The sequence below is a fragment of the Tetrao urogallus genome, assembly GCF_951394365.1.
Source record: "Tetrao urogallus genome assembly, chromosome: 8".
Lineage (NCBI taxonomy): Eukaryota > Metazoa > Chordata > Aves > Galliformes > Phasianidae > Tetrao > Tetrao urogallus.
Window position 1 is genome coordinate 19,472,473 of NC_136821.1, and position 20,223 is coordinate 19,492,695.

Here is a 20,223-nt window from a genome sequence, read left to right on the forward strand (position 1 = left end):
TGTAGTTAAATCAAGGGAGCAGTACTTTCAAGTTTTATAGAGACCAATATAACCTATTTCGTATCTACTGAGAAATGTATTAGGTCATACGATTACATCATTTTTTTTAATGGAACTATTGAAAAAGCTTGCCAGAGTATTTTTCCATTATGCAGTGTTAGAAGATTAATGAAACACTCATTTAATAAACATTAAGGAGCTTCTTGCTGTACCTTTGCACCTGTATGGAGCTTTCTATTTCTTGATTTTAAGTATGCTGAAGCCTAATTTTGCAAAGTTGGAAATGTTAGCTATACACTAAACATTTTTTTCACAGCTTTAGAAACCACACATAGGTCTTTAGGAATAAATAAAAAATAAATAAAATAAATTACAAAAAACAAATCAGTTCTAGCTGCTACCACTGGTATAATGCATCTCAGGTAGGTGGTATCGATAATATTTCTTTGGTAGTAATGTGAATATTTGATGTGTGATAAACTTACCTTTTCTTGATCATTGTGAATTAGTAAGTAGTGTTTGCTTGTGTACAGTAAAGGCTTGCTGTCTTACATTTGCTTATATTTCTATAGGTAATATCAAACCACAGTATCAGTGTTCTAGCCCTACTGAGATCTCAGACTCTGGGGTAGGTCAGGTTACAGCTGTAAATTAAAAATATTTTTTAATAAACATTTTTTAGAATTTATTGTTAGTAGGGAACCTCTAATACTTGGATAATAGAAACTACTTTCTCAGGAGTATTTTAAAATATGTGGAATTAGCAAGTTTTGAAAATACCTTTGTAGTTGTGGTGGGCTTCTGGCTTCATTTATCTAGTAGCTTGAGGTCATGCTGTAATGCAAATAAGCTAAACGGAATATGTTCATCAGGCAAAAGCAAACTGTCAGAACACTGGGGATTGACCAAGCATTACATTTCAGGTACACAGTCCTGTAAGGGATTCAGCTTCTCTTAATGGCTAGTGTTCCAGCTTTGTTGAAGTCAGACTCACCTGTGTTGTATTTTTGTATAATTCCTGAGCATTTTAGGAGTGAAACAGTTAAAGACCTTTAGAATTAAGCCTTTTCCCTCAGGTAACTCATTGCATATACTCTTGCAATTTAGTCATGCAGCAGACATGCATAATCGCTCTCAGAAAGTGTGAGCCTAAGTTTTACTAGGTTACTGGCACTGTTCAGAGCACAAGGTGAGATACCACAAGTGAAGGGCATAGCTGGTACATGAGAACGTGCAGTCACGCTGTTCTAGCTGTTGCTGAGCCAGGCTAAAGATTATCACCAGCTACTCCCTAGTGTCAATCTGCGAAACAATAAAATGCTTTTATACTCTTTTCAAGCTAACATGTGTCACTTTAACAGGAGGAAGTTACAGAATGGCTACATATGTAGTTAAACTAACACTCTGAGGGAGGATTAATTAATCCTAACTAGAACAGTACAGTTAACTGCTCCACTCAAGCTTGGGGGCGCTTAAGTCCCTGTTTTATTTTCTTACAAAGACATGAGTTCGTGACCAAAATCTCTTTCAGTCTGCATGGCTAAAGTGAGGGGAAGCTACAGCTGCTCTCTTCAACCCCAGAAGATCAATGTGAGAAATTCTACATATTGTAAAATGGGCCTTGTATGAAAGTTAGAGGGAGTGTTTGCAGCTATTATTACATTTACTGAACTAAAGCTTAAAGTTACAGCAACAGTTTTAAAAACGGCTTTGAAGCTGAACATTCTTCTAGCTCTCTTGCTGTTTTAAATATTTGAATAACTAAATTGAGCAAGTTTAGTAATATCTGGAAATCAGAAGAAACATTTCTGAAGAAAAACAAAGTCACTTTTTCACTATGAGGTTGTTTAAACATTGGTATTGAATTGTGGTATTGAAATAAAAGCTCTCTCATGCTCTCAGCTAGCTACCTATTGAATTCTGATTATTAGAAAGATTTGCCCTGTAATTATACTTCTCTCTCCTTGCCCAACACCCCAAGTGATCGTGGTAAAAACACAAATGTAGCAGTGTAGTGCTTTACAGCATTTAACCCTACTCATGACTTTGATCTATTAGTTTTGATTTAAATAGAAGTTCAGAAGGTAATATTTTTGTTTAATGTTTTTCATTGCTGTAACTGCAGTCATCATTAGCACAGTTTATAGTGAAGTAGTATACTAGCTCAGCTATCAGAGTGCTGAGATTCATAGTTTTGTATGAAAATGAACTCAGTCTTGCACTGTAAAATTAATCTTCATTTGTGTTAATTTTTCTGATTTATTCATTAAAAATACTTTTAAAATTACACTTTTGGTTGGGTGATTTTGTTCATAACTAAACAAGTTCTGTAGAAACAGACTTCCTATTCAGGATCTCACAGATGTTGCAATCTGTGGTCTGCGATAATCTGTTCTTATGCTCAGGTGCCAGGTGAATTTAGCATCTCTGCTATGGCCCCAAGTTAGCTGCAACAGCCCTGTATGCAAGCAAGCCATGATTTCCACTAGTCTCCTTCCTGAGAAACAAGCTCTTCACTGGGTGCAACCCTGAGCTCAGAAGACTTAAAAGAAAAGAGATAACACACGGATGTATTCCCTGCTCTGGCTGAAAGCACTTAATTGAGAAACAGACATCCTTGACTGGAGTAAAGAAAGCACAGTTTCAGTTGTGCAATTCTAAGAATTTGATAATTCCGTACTTCTAGTTCCCTTCTCTTTATCAGTAGGGCAGCGATCCTCCCTGGCTCAAGGTCTGAATTCGGAGTACAAACTCAAAGCTACAAGAGACAAAGTAAATAAGTTAAATAGTTACATTCTCAAGATTTCTTAATGCACACAACTGAAAATACAGCCTTTCTTTAGAAGTAATTATTACCAAGATTCTTAAACTTCATTTTGGAAATGTATGGTGTGCAGAAGCATTTCCACGCCATCCCTTTGCTAGAGTTCCCAAGACAGTTATACAAAAAAAGGAAAATAGAGACTTGTGAAACACCAACAGTGAAGCTCATTCATTTAATTAAAATGAAAAACAGTCCATAGATTTAAAGGAGAACTTGGTCCACATACACAAATGGTACAAGTTTTGTTCTAGTCCATTCTATGGTGGAATTGATATTTTGTTTCTGGAATAATTCTAATTAAAGAAGTGCTGTTATAGTATCTACAAAACACTAAGTAAATATACAAAACACCAATTCATGTTCTAAACTATATGGCGTATCAAATCCTCCTTTAAAGAGAAATAATCTGTAGTCTACAATTGAACGTATTTAAATACAATGCAGAAACCCAGTGCTTCAGTGATAGTTTTTCTACAGTTCTTCCCTTGATATTTTAAGTTCGAAAAACAGTAAAGTTTAAAATTAGCAAATATATAAATTTGGTCCGCAAAAAACTTGTAGCAAGTAGAAAAGAGAAATACATGTATTGCAAATTGATCTTATTTGTAGCATAAATCTATAAAACTATGTATTATTTAGGAAAAAATAGGTTAAAAAAGATCTTATTTATAGGTTTAAACCTTGTCCCAATATCATAAAGGTAGTGTACAGAGAAATTAATAATATGATTAGTGTATGTAGTTTGTGAAAATATTTTTTGTTATTTTCTCAGTAAATTGCAACACATGGAATTCAGAAACAACGTGCTACTACAGTGGACTTAGTGTGAAAATGAATCATCCCAGAAATACATGAATTTAAAGAAAATACTCCATAAATTTGAAATACATGCTTTCTTAAATTAATGTGACATTACTGTTTTCTTTCTTTCTTTTTTTTTTTTTTTAGACACTTTTCTCTATACATCTTCAGTGACAACAGATAAACAGACTGTCACAAACTGAATTTGTTGGCAGGATTTTTCTATTGTCCCTCTACCAGATTCAACTCTATTAAATGCTAGTTGACTAATATTGGAATGATTTTAAATACAGTATTCTACTTTCCACGAATGTGTAGAAACTTCAATTAAGAGGGCATATGAGGTCTTAGAAGCACAAATATTACTTAAGGCAGGAAGTTAAATTACTATTAGTACAGGCAGAGTCAACTAGAAATGAAAATACTGAAAATATTTCATTTTATTGGGTTGTAATGGGGAGGGACTATAATTAAAAAGTAAAAAACAAAAGAACAAAAAAACAAACCTACCATATTAAACTGTTGCACTTTCCCTTCTCCCCTCAATTGTACAATTATATACAAATCTGCTGAACTTCCTCAGAATGACGCTAGTGTGAACTACGATTAAAGGCAGGGTCACATTAGCAGCTGGATTCAAGAGTGGTTACCACTCTGGCAGTCTTGCGAACTTCTCTCTCCTTCTTCTGAACTTTTTCCTTCTGTTTTTCCAGTTTTTCTTGTGTTTTCCTAATATCCTTAATTTTTTTCTTTATTGTTGATCGGTCATTTTGACTGGAAACTCCCAAAGCCTTTAGGGGTTAAAAAAAAAAAAAAAAAAAAAAAAAAAAAAAAGAGCACTTTGTTATTAGTTTTTCCAACAGCACTATCAACAGTATTTAAGCAAGAACAGTTAAGGATGTGGGTTTTTTGTTTTTTTTTTTTTTTTTTTTTTTTTTTTTTTTTTTTTTAATATACTGCAGAAATTTATATTCAGTAACTAGTTTTAAACTTCTGTTAAACACTAATTTTTTTTTTAATTAGGAATGCTACTGAACTCAGTCGAGCCAGCAGTGTTTTTTAACTGCTTGAAAAAAAACAATCAATGAAAGCTCATTCTAGGAAGTTCATGTTTCTTTTAAGGTTGCATCATGTAGATTAAAATAAATCAATAAAGCAGTTTAGTAACTAAAGACATCTTCACTACAGATGGCGAAGACTTTAACAGTGTTAAAAACAAAGACCAAACCAATTCACCTAAAAGGAAGATGGGCCAGCTCTTTAACACCTGAATCTTTGGAATCTTTCTGTCATTCCTGAGAAGAAAACTTTGGGGGGGAAAAAAAAAAAAAAAAAAAAAAAAAAGGGCAACCACAATAGTGGTTGAAAATCTTTTCTGGCACGTAATTTGTTTCTTTATGATAACAAAGGTCCAGTGAGGGCTAATGGTAAATAGAAAATAAGTGCAACAAATTTCCACCTTTCCTAGACATTTCTTGTTTTGATGATGTAATATTGGAATTGTGTCTGTTAACACCAGTGAATCATTTCTATAAATGTTTGGTATGCTAACATTGCACTCCCTATCATGGCAATGCTGGCAATGCTTTTCTTTAGCTTATCCTTCATTCAGAGATTTCTGTTCTGTTTACTTGTTTGTGTATTCTATTGTCTGTCTATGTTTTAGGGCAGCCAAACTTGGTCACTTATAAGTACTGAGGATTTTAAGGTGTATTATAAAAAGCATAGACAAGTGCATGGCCAGTAATAGTGCACTTTGATTTTTGATCAGCAGATGGCAGCATCTGATTCCAAGTTACAGGTAGCAGTCTCACACCCTTTTGGAACTCTTAATAACATGAATTGTAAACTGAATTACAAGCATTACCATCCCAAACTCCTCAGACAGACATTCGTTCGACAGGCCAGTAATGGTATTTCTTCTCTGTCTGAGGAAATATTTGATTACAAGATACAGGACATTTAGTGTTGAAAGTCTATTCTAAAAATACAGGTGCATTTTAGAGACCAAAGTTGGACACATTTTTTCCTCCCTGAAACACTCAAAGCCGGTTACTATAACTGATCATTAACAATACTTTGCCTTATGCTAAGATAGGCAAATGAACCGCATTTTAGTTGCACATCTTGCCTGTCCAGAACACAGATAATCTACTGAGAAATAAAAGCTTAAAGCATTTTCTAGCATCGTAAGGGACTCACATCATGCATCTTCCAGAGGCAAAATGACTAGAAAAGGCTTAAAGTAACAATTCAATGCTTTAATTTTTACTTTTTTTTTTTTTTTTTTTTTTTTTTCCCCAGCAGAAGTAAAAAATTAAAAGCAATTAAAGGTCATCACATGCAGTTTTTGTTTTCCCATTTGAAGAACAGATATGAAAGAAATTTAGATTTCTAAAATTGCATCCTGCAATTCTGTGCATTTTGTTTGGCTGGATCTTGTTTTGATGACCTTATACTGAGATTGACTGTACATGTATCAAGCTCTTCCTTGGGGATATTTTCTGATTTTTATTTCCTTAAGATCAAACCAGGAATACATACCTTGTAAAAAGGCAAGCTCTTATTTATCAAAAAAATACTATCAACTATTAATTTCTCATCTAAGTATAGTCTCAAAGTATTTAAAAACCAAAACTCTGTCCCTTAGAACAAAACTCATGAAAACAGGAAAACAGATTTTGTAGTCACAAGAACGGCTGAATAAGCAATGAAAATTCTACAGTTACAAATCTATCCTGAGATATTCACATACCTTTAACTTATCACTGTCGAGTTGCATTAACTGCTGTCCATCTATGTTCATAGCTGTGAACTCTGTAATGTACTGCTCCATGTTCATTCCCATTAGCCAGTGGCAGACTTGCTGTGTGGTCCATTCAGAGATAGGTCTACTGTGCCACTGATTCTGCTTCCCTGTTGTTGTGAATTCATCATCTAACACCTAGTCAATTGAAAAAAGCCACTGTAAGCAGTATTTTACTTATGCTGGATTCTAGTTGTCAGTTGAATCTGGGTAACAAAGTATATTTTTAAACATACTGTAGCTTCAAAGGGACATAAACTGTTGAGATCACAGCTTATAGTCAGCTTGCCTAGGAGTTTGTTATAAACAAAACGACAATACAACAACATTCAACACAAAGTAAGTGAGAAACAGAGAACACAAATGGTTTTCTCTAAGATATCACATTTTCATGAAAACCATTCTCAACAAATAGCAAAGCATTTGCTAAATTCAGTGTATGCAAACAACCAACACGTTCTATCAGTCAAAGTGGCTCAGTCCCAATACTAGATACTGGCCTATCAAGAAGAATCACTCAAGTAGCACTCAGCTGTATTATTGATTGTTTTTGAGGAAATCCAGAATACAATTCTAGCAGTCAAGAAATCTGACAACAATTCTAAGTACAGTTTTACTAAATGTGGAGCACTTCTATGGAGCAAAAACAGTTTGTTCTTTCATCTGATCCCATCATGTCATCAGTGTAAAGGGTCTGCCTAGTAGAAGGCCATCTGTCAAGAACCTATAGAATTCCACTGATACTACGTGCCTCCAGCACACAGAACTCACAGAACAGCTCGCAACCTCCATTTCAAATTGGCTTCTGAGGGGGGAAAAAGGTACTGCTGTTAGTCCTGAAGCACTCTTTCACTTCATCACAAAAGAAAAGCCACATAAAACAGAGCTTAATATCTCTTCAGCAGGAATTCTAGCGTGACACTTGAATGAGATCTCTCACTAGCTTTTTATTGAGTATGGGCTGCATTTAGAAGTGAAGATTGCTCTATTAGGTAGCTTCCATAACTTACCAAGGATGTTTGTAAAAGCATCTCAAAGCAACCTACTTTGGACATGAAGGTTAACACACATCACACAACATTTGGAAATGTGAAACATGGAAATAAGCATCTTTCTATGAATGAATTTGAGATGTGACCCTGTACATTTCAGGTGAGCGGCTAACTACAGCTTCAAAATTGGAAGTGCCCTTGCAGAGCTAACTGCATGAACCTAAACAATTCCAGCAATCACATGAAAGATGGTGAGCCTTAGGCCCATCACATGGTCTGACATACAGTCAAAACTGGACCTGAGAGATCAAAATGGCATAATGGATGTACAAGCACAACTGAAAACTTCAGAGGACTTCATGCAATTAGAAATGCTTTCGCTTTGTCTGGCCTATGAAACAAAGGAGAGGGGTTACATTAGGAGCTAGTGCAGATGCACGGGAATACACTTATTGAGCACAACAGTTTAGCAGAGGTCCTAATTTCTATAGTACAAGCATTTCAAAGGATTTTTTTCTTTTTTAACCTCAGAATAGCTCGAGTCTGGTCACACAGACTCAGTGGCCACTAGAAGGTGGAGCACACTGGGAACACTCAAAGTGTGTGCCGATTTCCAAGGTGAAGACAAATAGGACAATCCAGAAATTTGCTTCAAAGTGGAACTCCTAATTAAAATGCTAATACAGACATAACAAATATGGATATATTGGCCCTCCTGATGTTCAGAAGAACAGTAATTTTCACAAAATAAAAAGGCTTTGGAGAAGGCTTTGCTTGAAGTGCTCTGTGCAGCACTTCTATCAAGAGAACTGGAGAACAGTATTTTCTGTGCAGGCTACCAAGATTGGGGTGCTTAGCACAGAAAATGAAGATAGAAATTACAACAGGAATTTGAAAATGCCCATTTATTTTTTAAATCATTTTAGATAATAGTACTCCTCAACCTATAGCTGTAGTACAAAATATATATTGGTAACTTCTTTTGTCTTATACTAGTGAGTATTTATGAATAACATACAACAAATAGAAAATTTTTTACACTTCATGCTTGACCTTTACCTTAGTATTGTGTGGTCTATCAGCAGTAAGAAAGAACCAAAAAAATATACTGCCAAAGCTTTTTTCTACAAAGGCTAAAAATTATACATGTTATATTTACTATTTTATTCCAGTTGGAACTCATTAATTTCACTAGAGCTATGCTAGCCATTCAGCTTCAGTTATGTACTTTCAGAGTACTGCATATTCATTCTTTTCTCCAGCTGAATGCAGTCCCCTACAGAATGCCAAACAGCTCTCGGCACCAGCTCCTCCATGCAGCATGGATTGCATCAGCTAGCAGCCTGCACCACAGAAGTCCTCCAGACGGTGCTAATAATTCCAACCATACTTCCAACATACTAGCAAACCCTGTATTTCATATTAGTAAGGACACAAGCTAACATCATTTAAAAAATCGTAGCAAAAAGACATTCTTCATTAAAACACGTAATCATCTCCTCAGATAAGTGAGGGAGAAAAGGAAAACTTATACAGTATAAATAAAATTTTTCCCTACTGCACAAAAGCACAATTGTAACTTTTCTAGGTGTATAAATAGGAATAAGAGAAGTGTGGCAGAACAAGAGTCAGAATATTGATTTTTGAGTAATGCTTATCGGTCGTTAACTAACACTCTCCCCCCTAAAACTGTTTACCTTCCAAAGGTAGTACTGTCCCAAGCTACTTGTACATCAGTGAGTTTCCAAAACAGTCACTGCTGCAGCTGCCACCACACATGAATAACTTCAAATTCAGAAAGCAGAACTAGACCTACTTATGAAGAGTGGAAGCATGAAAGAACAACGTGCTCTCCTGCATAAAAACGTTAGTGATTCAGTAGGCAAGTATGGATGGACACCCTGAAGGCGTTCAAGACAAAAAATACAACCTGAGGAAAAATGAATGCCATCACACAATTTAAGAAGTTAAAATCTGTGAAAGAATAAGAGAGGTTACCACTAGTTCACTGGACAACAAAATTGAGGTGCCACTGCTCTGCCTAGCTGACTGCTGACCTGTCACCACCAGGTCACTTTCCCGAACTGTATGAGAGAGTCTGCCCAGAAAAGGCTGATTCTTCAGTGCTGTTCTCTTCTCCACTTCAAAGAGGTGTTTCCATCTCTAGTCCTTTAACAATTTCAGGATTTGTAGAGCAGAATGTAGTGCTGCATATTTATAGCATTGTTTTAAGACGGTTTTTACTTCTATACATTACCAGATTATTTTCACCAAAGCCTACTTTAATATAGCTAGTAGCAAACTCATTTATTAATCGCTATTTTTTTTCTTTCAGACATAGTCACTATCGGTTTGGCTAGACCTCTAGCTCATTTCTGGCTGCATTCAGATTTAACAACTCCTAGTCTATAAAGCATTTAATTGATGAAGATGTCCATCAGTCAAACACCGAATGAGACAATAAATGAAAATTGTTATCAAAGAGTAGATTTCAGGTTTCATCAGCACAAAAGAGGTCTCCACAAACCTGCACTGAGGTGAGGGTACAGTTAAAAATGTTGTAGTTTTCATTCATCCAGAAAGTTACTTCAAATTAGTGGAACAGAAATGTCTTATGTTATAAATTAAAAACTGTAACTTGATCATACAGGGCTCATTCCAGTTTTTGCGATACAATGGGGATCAAAACACAAAAGCCAATATGGGGCCTTCAAGTACATGTTCAATAATGGCTTAGGATTTTTTTACAGCATTCTTCAACATCAAAATATGGAAAGAGTCATCCAGTTTCATGTAAAAAAAAAAAAAAAAGAAAAAAAAAAAAAAAGGGGGATTCCATTAAACATGCTGTAGTATGAACAACATCAACAAGACACAGATACACACTTTGAAACTCACCTCATTTGAAGAGAAGGTTAAAGTGTGTGAACGACCTGACAGATTTGGTTCTGTCACTAACCCTGAAAGTTCACAACTTGGCTTGCTATGGTATGTATCATCTATGACAATTCTACTCTGCAAACAAGTGGAAATAATGTTTTATTAACTCACTCCTTGAAATAGCAGATGATATTCTAATAATTTTGATTTTTGTAAAAAAAAATAAAAATAAAAAAATACTGTGACTTATTTTTAGATCACACGTGAAAAGTATTCACTGGAACATGCTTCAGATCATTTTTTGTTTAACTTCTGAATTCAAAACCACCACAACAAAATACAAGCAATATCTCTGATAAGAGAACCTTGTGTGGAGAATCAGTCATAACCTGAAGTTATGTAGAAGTATATAAGCAAATACACACAATTACCCTGTCAGTGGGCACAACACTCTTGGGGAGAGGCAATCTAAGATTCAGGTAGTGGAACTGCTCGTGGTGGGTTTGTATTCACGTGAAAGCACTACAGATGTGCTTAAGAAGATGTTATTCTATCAATGAGATAAAAATTGAAGTTCTAATTGTTTATGGTCATGAAGACTTACTTACATTTTGTATTTGCCCACATCCAAACTACTGTCATAGGCAATGGAACAAACTGGCTGTGTTGGCCCAATGGGCAATGAGAAGAGGAGTAGCAATGAGCTTTCAGCAGTTTACAGATCAAGGTTTAAATTAGTTCATGGATACAGAATGCAAAGCTTGCCTAAGGACAGAATCTATAGGACTCCCCTGTTCTGTGTTGCTGTTTATAACAGCTTCAGTTTTGGGGTGGCTACATTTGAGACACAGAATCATGTCATTTGAAAATCACCTTGATATGCAAACATACTATAGAGGTATGAAATATCTTTAGAAGCTTTTTTTTCTTAAGTAATACACTGTATCACAAGCTACGTTAAATCTTCTTCGTAGTTAAAATACTAGAAGTTGTAAAAACATCACTAAACTCCAATCACTAAGATGCGTTTACAAAAAAATGGTTCAACTCTGTAACCATAATTATGCAGTTCAGCAATCTGAAAAAATTACTTTCAAAAGAGCAAATTCTTCTGAAATAAAATTTTAACAAATATCATATTTTTATAAGGGAATAAAATTCCAATTTAAAGAATATTACATTGCATGTAATTAAGTTGTAATTAAGTTAAATATAACTAATTTAAATATATTATATTAAATATAACTAATTTAAGAAGTATTGCATTGAAAGAATGTAAAATCTTCATAGCATTTACTGTTTACATTCAGTGATTACTCTTGGTCTCCTTTGAAAATCTGGATCTCCCTGTCTTGGCAATAGCAGCAGGATCTGGGTTCAAACTAGCTGTTAAATGGCCCCAGGTCACCTGGCCAGTCTGGGACTCCGGCTGAAAGCTATGAAAAAGCCAGATGCTACACCTGAACACTTCACATTACCTTGGTAAGAAAATCCTTCTAAAGAAAACAAACGTGTTTTGCAGGATATTTTCTAACTTGACTAAAGCAATCTCTAACCCAGATCCTAATTTCTACCTTATTTTTCCTTTAACGAGTGAAAAATAAATCTGTTGGAAGCATGTCTCATATTTCTACCTTTTAAAAATCTGCCTACAAACTGCTTACAAACCATAAGCAATTGTTTACCTTTATTTCTGAAGTCTCTACTCAACTATCTAAACTTTGTAAGGATGCCATACCATATATATGTGTAAGTAATCCGAAAGCCCATATTAATTTGATTTTAAATATATTTTTCAAACATAATTTATGCTTCTATAAAATAATTTGTTCGAAGTTTTCTTTATTGAACACCTTCAGATTTGTGTTCCCATTTCAGTTTAACCTGAACTCTGAATTTTCCAGATTATTCTATCTTAGTTTTGGGGGTGATAATTCAATATTTTCCCAAAAGTATTGATATACACTTCCACTCTTCACAGAGACAAACAACGACCACAAACAAAACAAACCACAATTTGACTCTTTCTGCTACTCCATCACAGTGTGACATTCTACATGATTAGTAAGATGTTTAACCTGCCATACAGATTATTATAATAACTAATTATATTAGTTAGTTAAGGTGATTTAAATCTAATTATATAATTAAAATCTAATTTCACTCAACGTTAGGAGCTTCTTCAGTCTTTTACATGCAAAAATTATTACCAGAAACAAGATTATCTTTTGTCCATCAATCTAATCTCAGCTACTTTCAACTCATAGAGAAGTGTATTGAGGAGCTCATATTTTAACCTCTCTTTTTTATTCCTTGCAGAGAAATTGTGAACAATTCAGAAACAAAGTTGTACTATGGAAAAAAAAAATAAAAATTGAAGAGGACAGGATAAAAATCGAGCCTCAACATTTAATTAGATGAGGGGAAAAAAAAAAGAAAAAAAAAGAAGAAAACATAACCAAAATAAAAGTATTTCAGTGTATCAGCACCAGTTGTAAAGCATTCTCTCTTCTCTTTTTCCTGCCCCAGCTTGGGCCTTGATTTCCTCTTAAAGACTTAGAGCCAGTTGCAAAGACTTTTCATTCCTGAAGAGAACTTGAATAGAAGAGATTTTATATGTACACTTCTCAAGGTTTAAGGTACAGAGGTATATAAATAATTTACTCCACAGCATTCTTCATTGCAACAAAAATAAAACACTGCATACAAGTTTACAGAAGATAATCTGAAAGAGCGAAGAATGCAAACATTACATACATGTTTGTAGTGTTTTAGAGAACAGGCTGAAATCAATGGGCAGATTACGTGAAGGGATTTCTTCAAGAACTCTAATTTAGAAGTTTTCTGAAGCTAAACTGTCTGCAAACAGATCACAGGATTTTTGTTTCCTGTGTTCCTACTTTTCATAGGTAACAAGAATTTGACTCAAAGCTTTGAAGGCTAAGTTTAGTATTATTTTAAGAAAACAAGATTTTCCAAGAAGCAGTAATTCCAAGAAGTAAATTTCACAGAAACAGGAAACAGTTAAATAACTGCAGTCCTTACACCATCAATCTTAAAACACAAATACACAAATGAGACAATGCCAAAGACTCAATGGCTTTAGAGTCTTACATGACAAGAGTTTCTACTTCTACCTCCTCATTAAAAATGCTTTCATCTGCTTATATGTGATACCACAGGCATAAGAGCAGAAAATACTACCACCATGAAAAAGAATATTCTTTCCTTAAATTCTACTAAGGTAATTTTGTCCCTACCACTACATTGTTTTAGTAAGAAAACTCACTGCTGAGTGGTCAGACACATTTCCTTCTCAGTTTTCGAGTCCTTTCACCACCAACTAAAGATTTCTTACTTATAGCACAAACTTAACAGGCAGGTTAGAAACTACGAAGATAAATCTTTCCAAGCAGCGTTTACTGTTACATTAAAAGCTTTAAGGAAAAAAAACACAAACAAACCAAAAGGTTGCCAAGTGAAAACAGCTTGACTTTGGAGAGGCTGTACATGATTTTAGGATCAATTAATGCATGATAATCTGTTCTTTGACATGGTCAGCTTTCTGTTTTACAAAGCAGACATACAGCTAAAGACTACTATATGACTCCAGCTGCTGATTTGCAACTGGCACTAAGGAAAAGAGCAGAGCAGCTATTACATACTGGAGCAAAAGACAAAAGCTAAAAATAAAACAGTAGGCAAGAAACTAGCCGGAAGGTTAAAGTGATAAAAAGTCTGGAAAAGCAAACACATGAGAAAGAAAAGGTATTAATTCAGAAGACTGTGAAAGGGAAGAGAGAGGACTTAATTTGGTAAGATCTATGCATTTTTGATTGTTAACTAAAGTACATATAGAAACACATTAAAGGGTGCTTAAGCACATTTTGAGAGCTTATAGTAGAAATGCAGCAGGGGGATTTTTACTATGCTCTGAATAGTTGCTTGTATCAAGCAGAAAGGAGGAATTAAGAGGGGAAGAATGGGTTCTTCTGAGACTGTGACTCTTTGAAAGCTAAGCCACTGAATGTTTATCTACGCAGAAAGTATCTTGTTAACTTTGCTTCAGCCTCTTAAGATATTCGCTTCAACGTGGTTCTTGCAATTCTGATATCTTTGGCTTATTTATGAAAATGCCTTAGCTTCAATAGAAGCAAATAACACAAGAAAGTATAAATACACAAGTCACATGCACACACTGAACAGTCTTCTGTGAAGGACAGCTCTACTTAAGGAATTAAAGGGTTCCTACTCTTATTACGTTTTTATAGTAATGCGCGGTTCTAAACCCACTGTTTTTTTGCATTTTTTGCAAACTTATGTACCGTGTATGTGCACAGCTTAATCATATGACAGCCACTGTAAATTCACACTAAGAAATCAGACAGTAGTTTAAAAACTGCTTCATGATAGGATTTTAGTGCACTTTATATCTGCAGACATGGAAAGCCAACTTGTTATCTGACAGTTACGCAAAACATCAGCAAACTCCACAAAGTACAGCCCAGCATGTTTTTCTCTCTAATAACATTTAGGAAGAAAAGAAAGTGAAATAATTTTTTAGAAAAACAGAGGGAAGAAGTGTGAAACTTAAAAACAAACTTAGTTTGTGAGGTTACTTAAAATACTACAATTTTGAATCTGAAAATCCAAAGGAAATAAGAATAAAGGAAACTTGTTAAGAATATCACTAACAGTCTTACACTGAAAAAAGTTTTAATGAAACATTTAGAAGCACACATATTGTTTGTGGGCATTTCTTTCATGTAATTTTAATCCCACTACTGCCAATGCGTACACAAAGCTACAAAATTGGGACATTACTGAAGGTTTCACTAAACTTTTTTACTTCTCACACCCATTTCTTCCACATAATTTAAACAGCAAAGATGGGATTTTTATGGTTATAGACTGAACCACGTAATCTTACTGTTAAAGTTTGGTTAAACTGCTTTAACTATTGAATATTACAGATACTCAGAAGCAATTTTCTGGAAGAGAGTTCTATAGATGTTTCTCTCAGCTTTAAATACTTCTCTTAAATGGAATACTTGTACAGACTCAAGCTTCTGCAGCCAAGTTTACAAGAGGTGATATCATCCAGGTCTGCCATCAAGATTCCACATACTAAGCACTACACATTTTACTTTGTCAAGATGCAACACTTAAATATTCAAAGCACAAATTAGTCATCTTTACCTTGCTTCTGTTCTTGTCTTGACCATGTTCACAACTGTCCTGTCCACTCTGAGTAAAGTGCAGACTACTACTAGAAACCTGGGGCTCTTTGTGACTGTCTCCAAACCACGAGAAAGGCATGCAAGTGGGAACAGGAGAATCCGAGTCTGACGCAGACAGATTGTTGCCAGAATCATCCAACAGTTCTCGAGAACCTCTGAAATAAGTTAAGTCGTTTTTAAATAAAGCAAAAATGCAAACCCACAAGAAAGAAGCGAACAAAAATACACACCACTCACTTGCACCTGTTTCACAGCACAGTTGTTATTAAGAATGAAAACTGAGACTTGCCTTTGAATATCCATGCAAAATAATTTGGGTTATTGGTTAAGATCTTTTTCAATATTTCACAAAAATAACTGAACAGTTTCAAATATTTGATAATTCACACAACATTCTTTTCCTTCATAAGTAAAATACAGTTTTAGTATTTAAGATACGGTGTAACATGCTAGTCTTATGAGCCACTTTAACAATGTAACCTTGATTTACTATTTCCTCTATGCTACCCTTTTTACTTTAAATATTTTAAAACTTTTAGTTCCACTTTTTCTTACGTCGTGAGATCAGAAGCTCATCTCCATATTCCTATAATAATCTTTACAGAATTGTGCCACTGCTCCATTTGAATATACTTTAAGGTCAACCATTAATGATTTCAAAGAAATTCTTAGTTAAAATTCAGCACATATTACTGAAACAAAAAGAACAAATACCTGCTATCCAGAGAGCCTCTTACACTTTCTTTCTCTTGTTTCTTGCCCTTGCCCCCAGATTTCCGTAATCCACTGATGTGAGAAACACAATTTTCATGAAGTGTTTACATTTACACAGTGCAAAACTTTTTTCAGTCAGTTTCAACAGTTATAAAAAGCCACATTTGTATTGTTACACAGAGCATGATTTTGTAGATTATGCATGCAATTAAGTATTGTCATTTATATTTAAGAACCATGACCAAATTCTGAAAATTCCTTTCAAAAAATCACATATAACCAAGATAAATACAGAAAATACCCAAAGAAACTTAATATTCAGTGACTCAACAAAGAGAAAGAATATAATTTTACTGCTATATAAATGTGCATGAACCAGTACTACAAGATTTTCTCAACATTTTCTTCTCAGAGAATATGATGCTACCCAAAAGCAACACAGAAAGCCATTGATCTCCAAACTAACACAAATCAATCTTACCCAAAATCTGGAAATCGCCTTTTGGACTTCCCTGATGATGTTCCTTCATTTGTTTCTACTGTTTTGTCTTCATTTTTTTTCTCTTCTGTTTTCCGTAGAGGAGTGAAAAATAAAAACGTTGTTCTAAAAATACTTGCAAGTTTCAAGTATTCATGATGAAAAACGCTTCTAAATAAATAAGATCCTAAAACCTGAGTAACAGTATTTACAACATTCAGTTATCTTCTACAGTTTTCTCCCTCATTCTGGGTCAGCAGTTAGTCCAGGCTAGCTATTTGGAACTTGGGCTAATGTATGCCTGCTGCTAGCTACAGAAAGCATGTCTGACCAGCACACTAGCCAAAACATGGAAAGAAGCATTATTAAGATTTTTAAGCATTAGCTAGGACAGAGACAATTTCTAACAAAAATTATATCCTAGAGATATGAAATAAGCAGGACGTATCTTGTTCAGAATATTAAAAGAAAGGTTTTGTCTGAGCTGTACAGTAAAGACAGCAGTTACAATCCAATGATTCTAAAAGACGCATCAAGAAGCTTAGATTTGTTATTTGGCTTTTGTTAACAGCCAAATATTTCTATCAAACAATGATTAGCAGTGAGTATAGTGATCATAGTCCCTTTAATCTGTTCCTAGTGAGAAACAAGACAGATGAACAATGCTGCAATCCCCATAATGTTCAAGATCTATATGTTGTTTAAACATCTGCATCACATCTGGAAAAAAGGCCGATGTTAAAATTTTGCTGAGAACTGCAAATCAGTCAAACATACGTTATGCTGCTTATGGTGCCAGTGTTCCACAGAAATATTTTAGGACCTTTAGTGACTATACATAGTCTGTGACATAGCTCTCCTCTATCTTATGTCAAGGCAAGTATTTAGACTTTTTAGGTTTGTAGTTTGAGCTGTTATCAACTACTTAATTGAAACAGCATTTACTCTGTAAATGCCTTTTAGATGGGATTTTAAAAATGTGAAGTTGTCCATCTTTTTGCATATCAAAATATGCTTAGAAAGGAACTTTTGCTTACAATCTTTGTTAAATGCATTCTTTTGTTCATTTAATATCAAAGCCATATGCTATGCAATCATTATTGCTCATCCTAGATGAAGATTAGACCTTTTTCTTGTAACCGTATACATAAAAATTTATGTTTACAGATTGTTCAAATTTGGAATTTGGTTTGAGCAATCCTAATATTTGAAAATTTCATGTAGCAAAAAACTGAAAACACCACATATATTAGTCAAGATCCTTGATTAGACAAGATCTTTTAAGAACAGAAGCTTAAAGTAAGTATTCTAAGATTAAGGCCTAGATAAAGAACGTAAGCAGCAAAAGCAATGTAGTGCTCCCATGAAAAAAGAGACATTTATTTAAACTGGGAGAGTTTATTAATATCTGCTTAATATTTGCAGGAAATTTAAACATTCAAATATTTCTTACATTCTATTTATACCAAAAATACTACACTGATATTACTGTTTGATACTACTCTGATAAATATGTACATGAAAACAGACTAAAAAATAAATTCTAATCCTTAACAGAATGCCTTGAAAATTCTGGCTGACATCCATTCAGATCTCAAAACATCTTATGAGTTTTAAATTTTTAAGACATTTAAGGGAGCCCGATCCCAGCATATTTAATGGATATACAAGTGATTTGGCAGCTCTATTCTCAAAAGCAACTTTTAAAATACATACTACGTTACTTCAGTAGTGTCTTGGCAAAGGCCAAGAATTGGCTCTGCTTCCAAAGCTGCTGTTTGTAATCAACAGACACTCTTCTCAAGGAAGAGGAACTGACTGGCTATATATTAAATGCAGCAACAGTAAACAAATTCATCTCAGGTAGAGCTGACAAGAGAAAGTTACTATCTTGATGTCCACACTGGAGGGCTTAAACATGACTTTATGTGGACAAATGTTCAGTTTTAACTTCCTTTAAGTGCTTAAAAGCTTGCAAATTGCTGTGTTTTTTATTTGTTTTGTTCTTACTAATCATCAGGTTCTGAGTACTAAGAATGGCAATCTCTCCAGTATAATGACTGTCGTTAGTACTTCCTCCTCTTTTGATCCATTTAAAGAACTATGTTCACTTCAGTACATCTAATGGAAACTCAAATAAAACAGAATAAAATGGTCTTGCATACATTCTTGCTAACTTTAGACTTTCCTGAAGAGTTAAGAAATGGGTTTAGAACAAGTAATTAGTAGTCAGTTTCTTTTCTTACTAAGTAGTTTATTGCTCAATAATAATTTATATCTAAAACGATAGCGATTCCAAAGTATTAAAATAATAATAAAGTCTTAGGTCTTACCCTTGGCCTCTTTTCCTTTCCCTTTTACTTCTCTTTGCTTAACATTCTTGGTATACCCTTGAGGAGAATTTGGAGCCATCTCTTCAGGAGTAGGTGAATGGGTGGTGGTTGTGCTGTTTTCACTGTTTGGTTTGTGTACTGGAGAAGAGTGTGTGGAAGCAGAAGGACTTGACTCTAAAGGACTTTCGGTACTTTGTGTTTTTTCAGGCTTTTCACTCTTTTGCTCTATGTCATCCAAATGAGGCAGAGTTAATTTTTCACTTATTTCTGAGATCTTCGTTAGACATAGAGTAGAAACTTCTCCGCTGAGAACAACATCTTCTGAATCCTCATCCTTCAAGAAATTCAAAAGTCACTTTATAAACGTGATATAGAATCAGTTGATTTTTCACTTTTTCATTTAACTTTTTGCCATGATTTAAGGATATCCTATGTTATGCACAAACTTGCTCAGTTCAGAAAATTCCAGTTACAATTTTAGCTTGATGAGTTGCAGATATCATCTAAATGACAGAAAGCTGGTTTTATAGGCTCCCATAAGCTTTTGCACATTCAAATCATCTTTATCTAGACAATTTAGAAAGATTCTATTATATATTGCATATTCCAAATCAGTTTTAAAACCCTTTCAAACCAAGTAATTCTCCCTCTGCGACAGGTACTCTCATATACCAGCTGTGTACCTTTGTATCTACAACTGTTTTCCCCCTTACATCCTGCACTCATGTGCTTATTCTCACGTTAAAATCTCTGCAAGATTCTGTAAGTTCATGAACAAAATTGTTTATGGTTTTTTTCCCCCCTCTTCTCTTTCATTTGCTCCATTAAAGGAGACAGTTGATGCCCAGAATCTACTTCAATTAGAATTTCACTGGTAATGACATCAATATGTGGATAAGTACTTAATCATGATACTAGCCAAGATGACAGGCTTGTCATGGAAAAGGGCCATCTTCAGGGAGAACATAAATACAGACCATATGATTATCTTACATCAAAGAAAACTAGAATAGAATCACACTACGGGCAAACTTTACTGGTTTTCTGTACTGCTAGCAGATGAATGAGTAGAAGTAAAAATACAGATAGAGACCTTAAGAGCTATCAGTATTACAGTGCTATTTCATAACACCAAATTACATCCTTGAACAAAAT

At 34.5% G+C, this 20,223-nt stretch overlaps 1 protein-coding gene across 1 annotated transcript in view; it reads right to left on the minus strand.

Moving 5' to 3' along the window:
* Window positions 1–4,248: 4,248 nt before the first annotated feature.
* The window catches only part of LOC306949283 (neurabin-2-like), a gene marked incomplete at both ends in the record, with an annotated part of 38,710 nt that continues 22,735 nt past the window's right edge, over window positions 4,249–20,223 (minus strand). Inside the window, 7 exons of the mRNA XM_079539137.1 lie at window positions 4,249–4,416; window positions 6,381–6,569; window positions 10,322–10,438; window positions 15,503–15,698; window positions 16,258–16,329; window positions 16,739–16,823; window positions 19,069–19,402. Of these exons, the coding sequence (XP_079395263.1) occupies window positions 4,249–4,416; window positions 6,381–6,569; window positions 10,322–10,438; window positions 15,503–15,698; window positions 16,258–16,329; window positions 16,739–16,823; window positions 19,069–19,402 (1,161 nt within the window). The remainder of the gene's footprint in view (window positions 4,417–6,380; window positions 6,570–10,321; window positions 10,439–15,502; window positions 15,699–16,257; window positions 16,330–16,738; window positions 16,824–19,068; window positions 19,403–20,223) is intronic.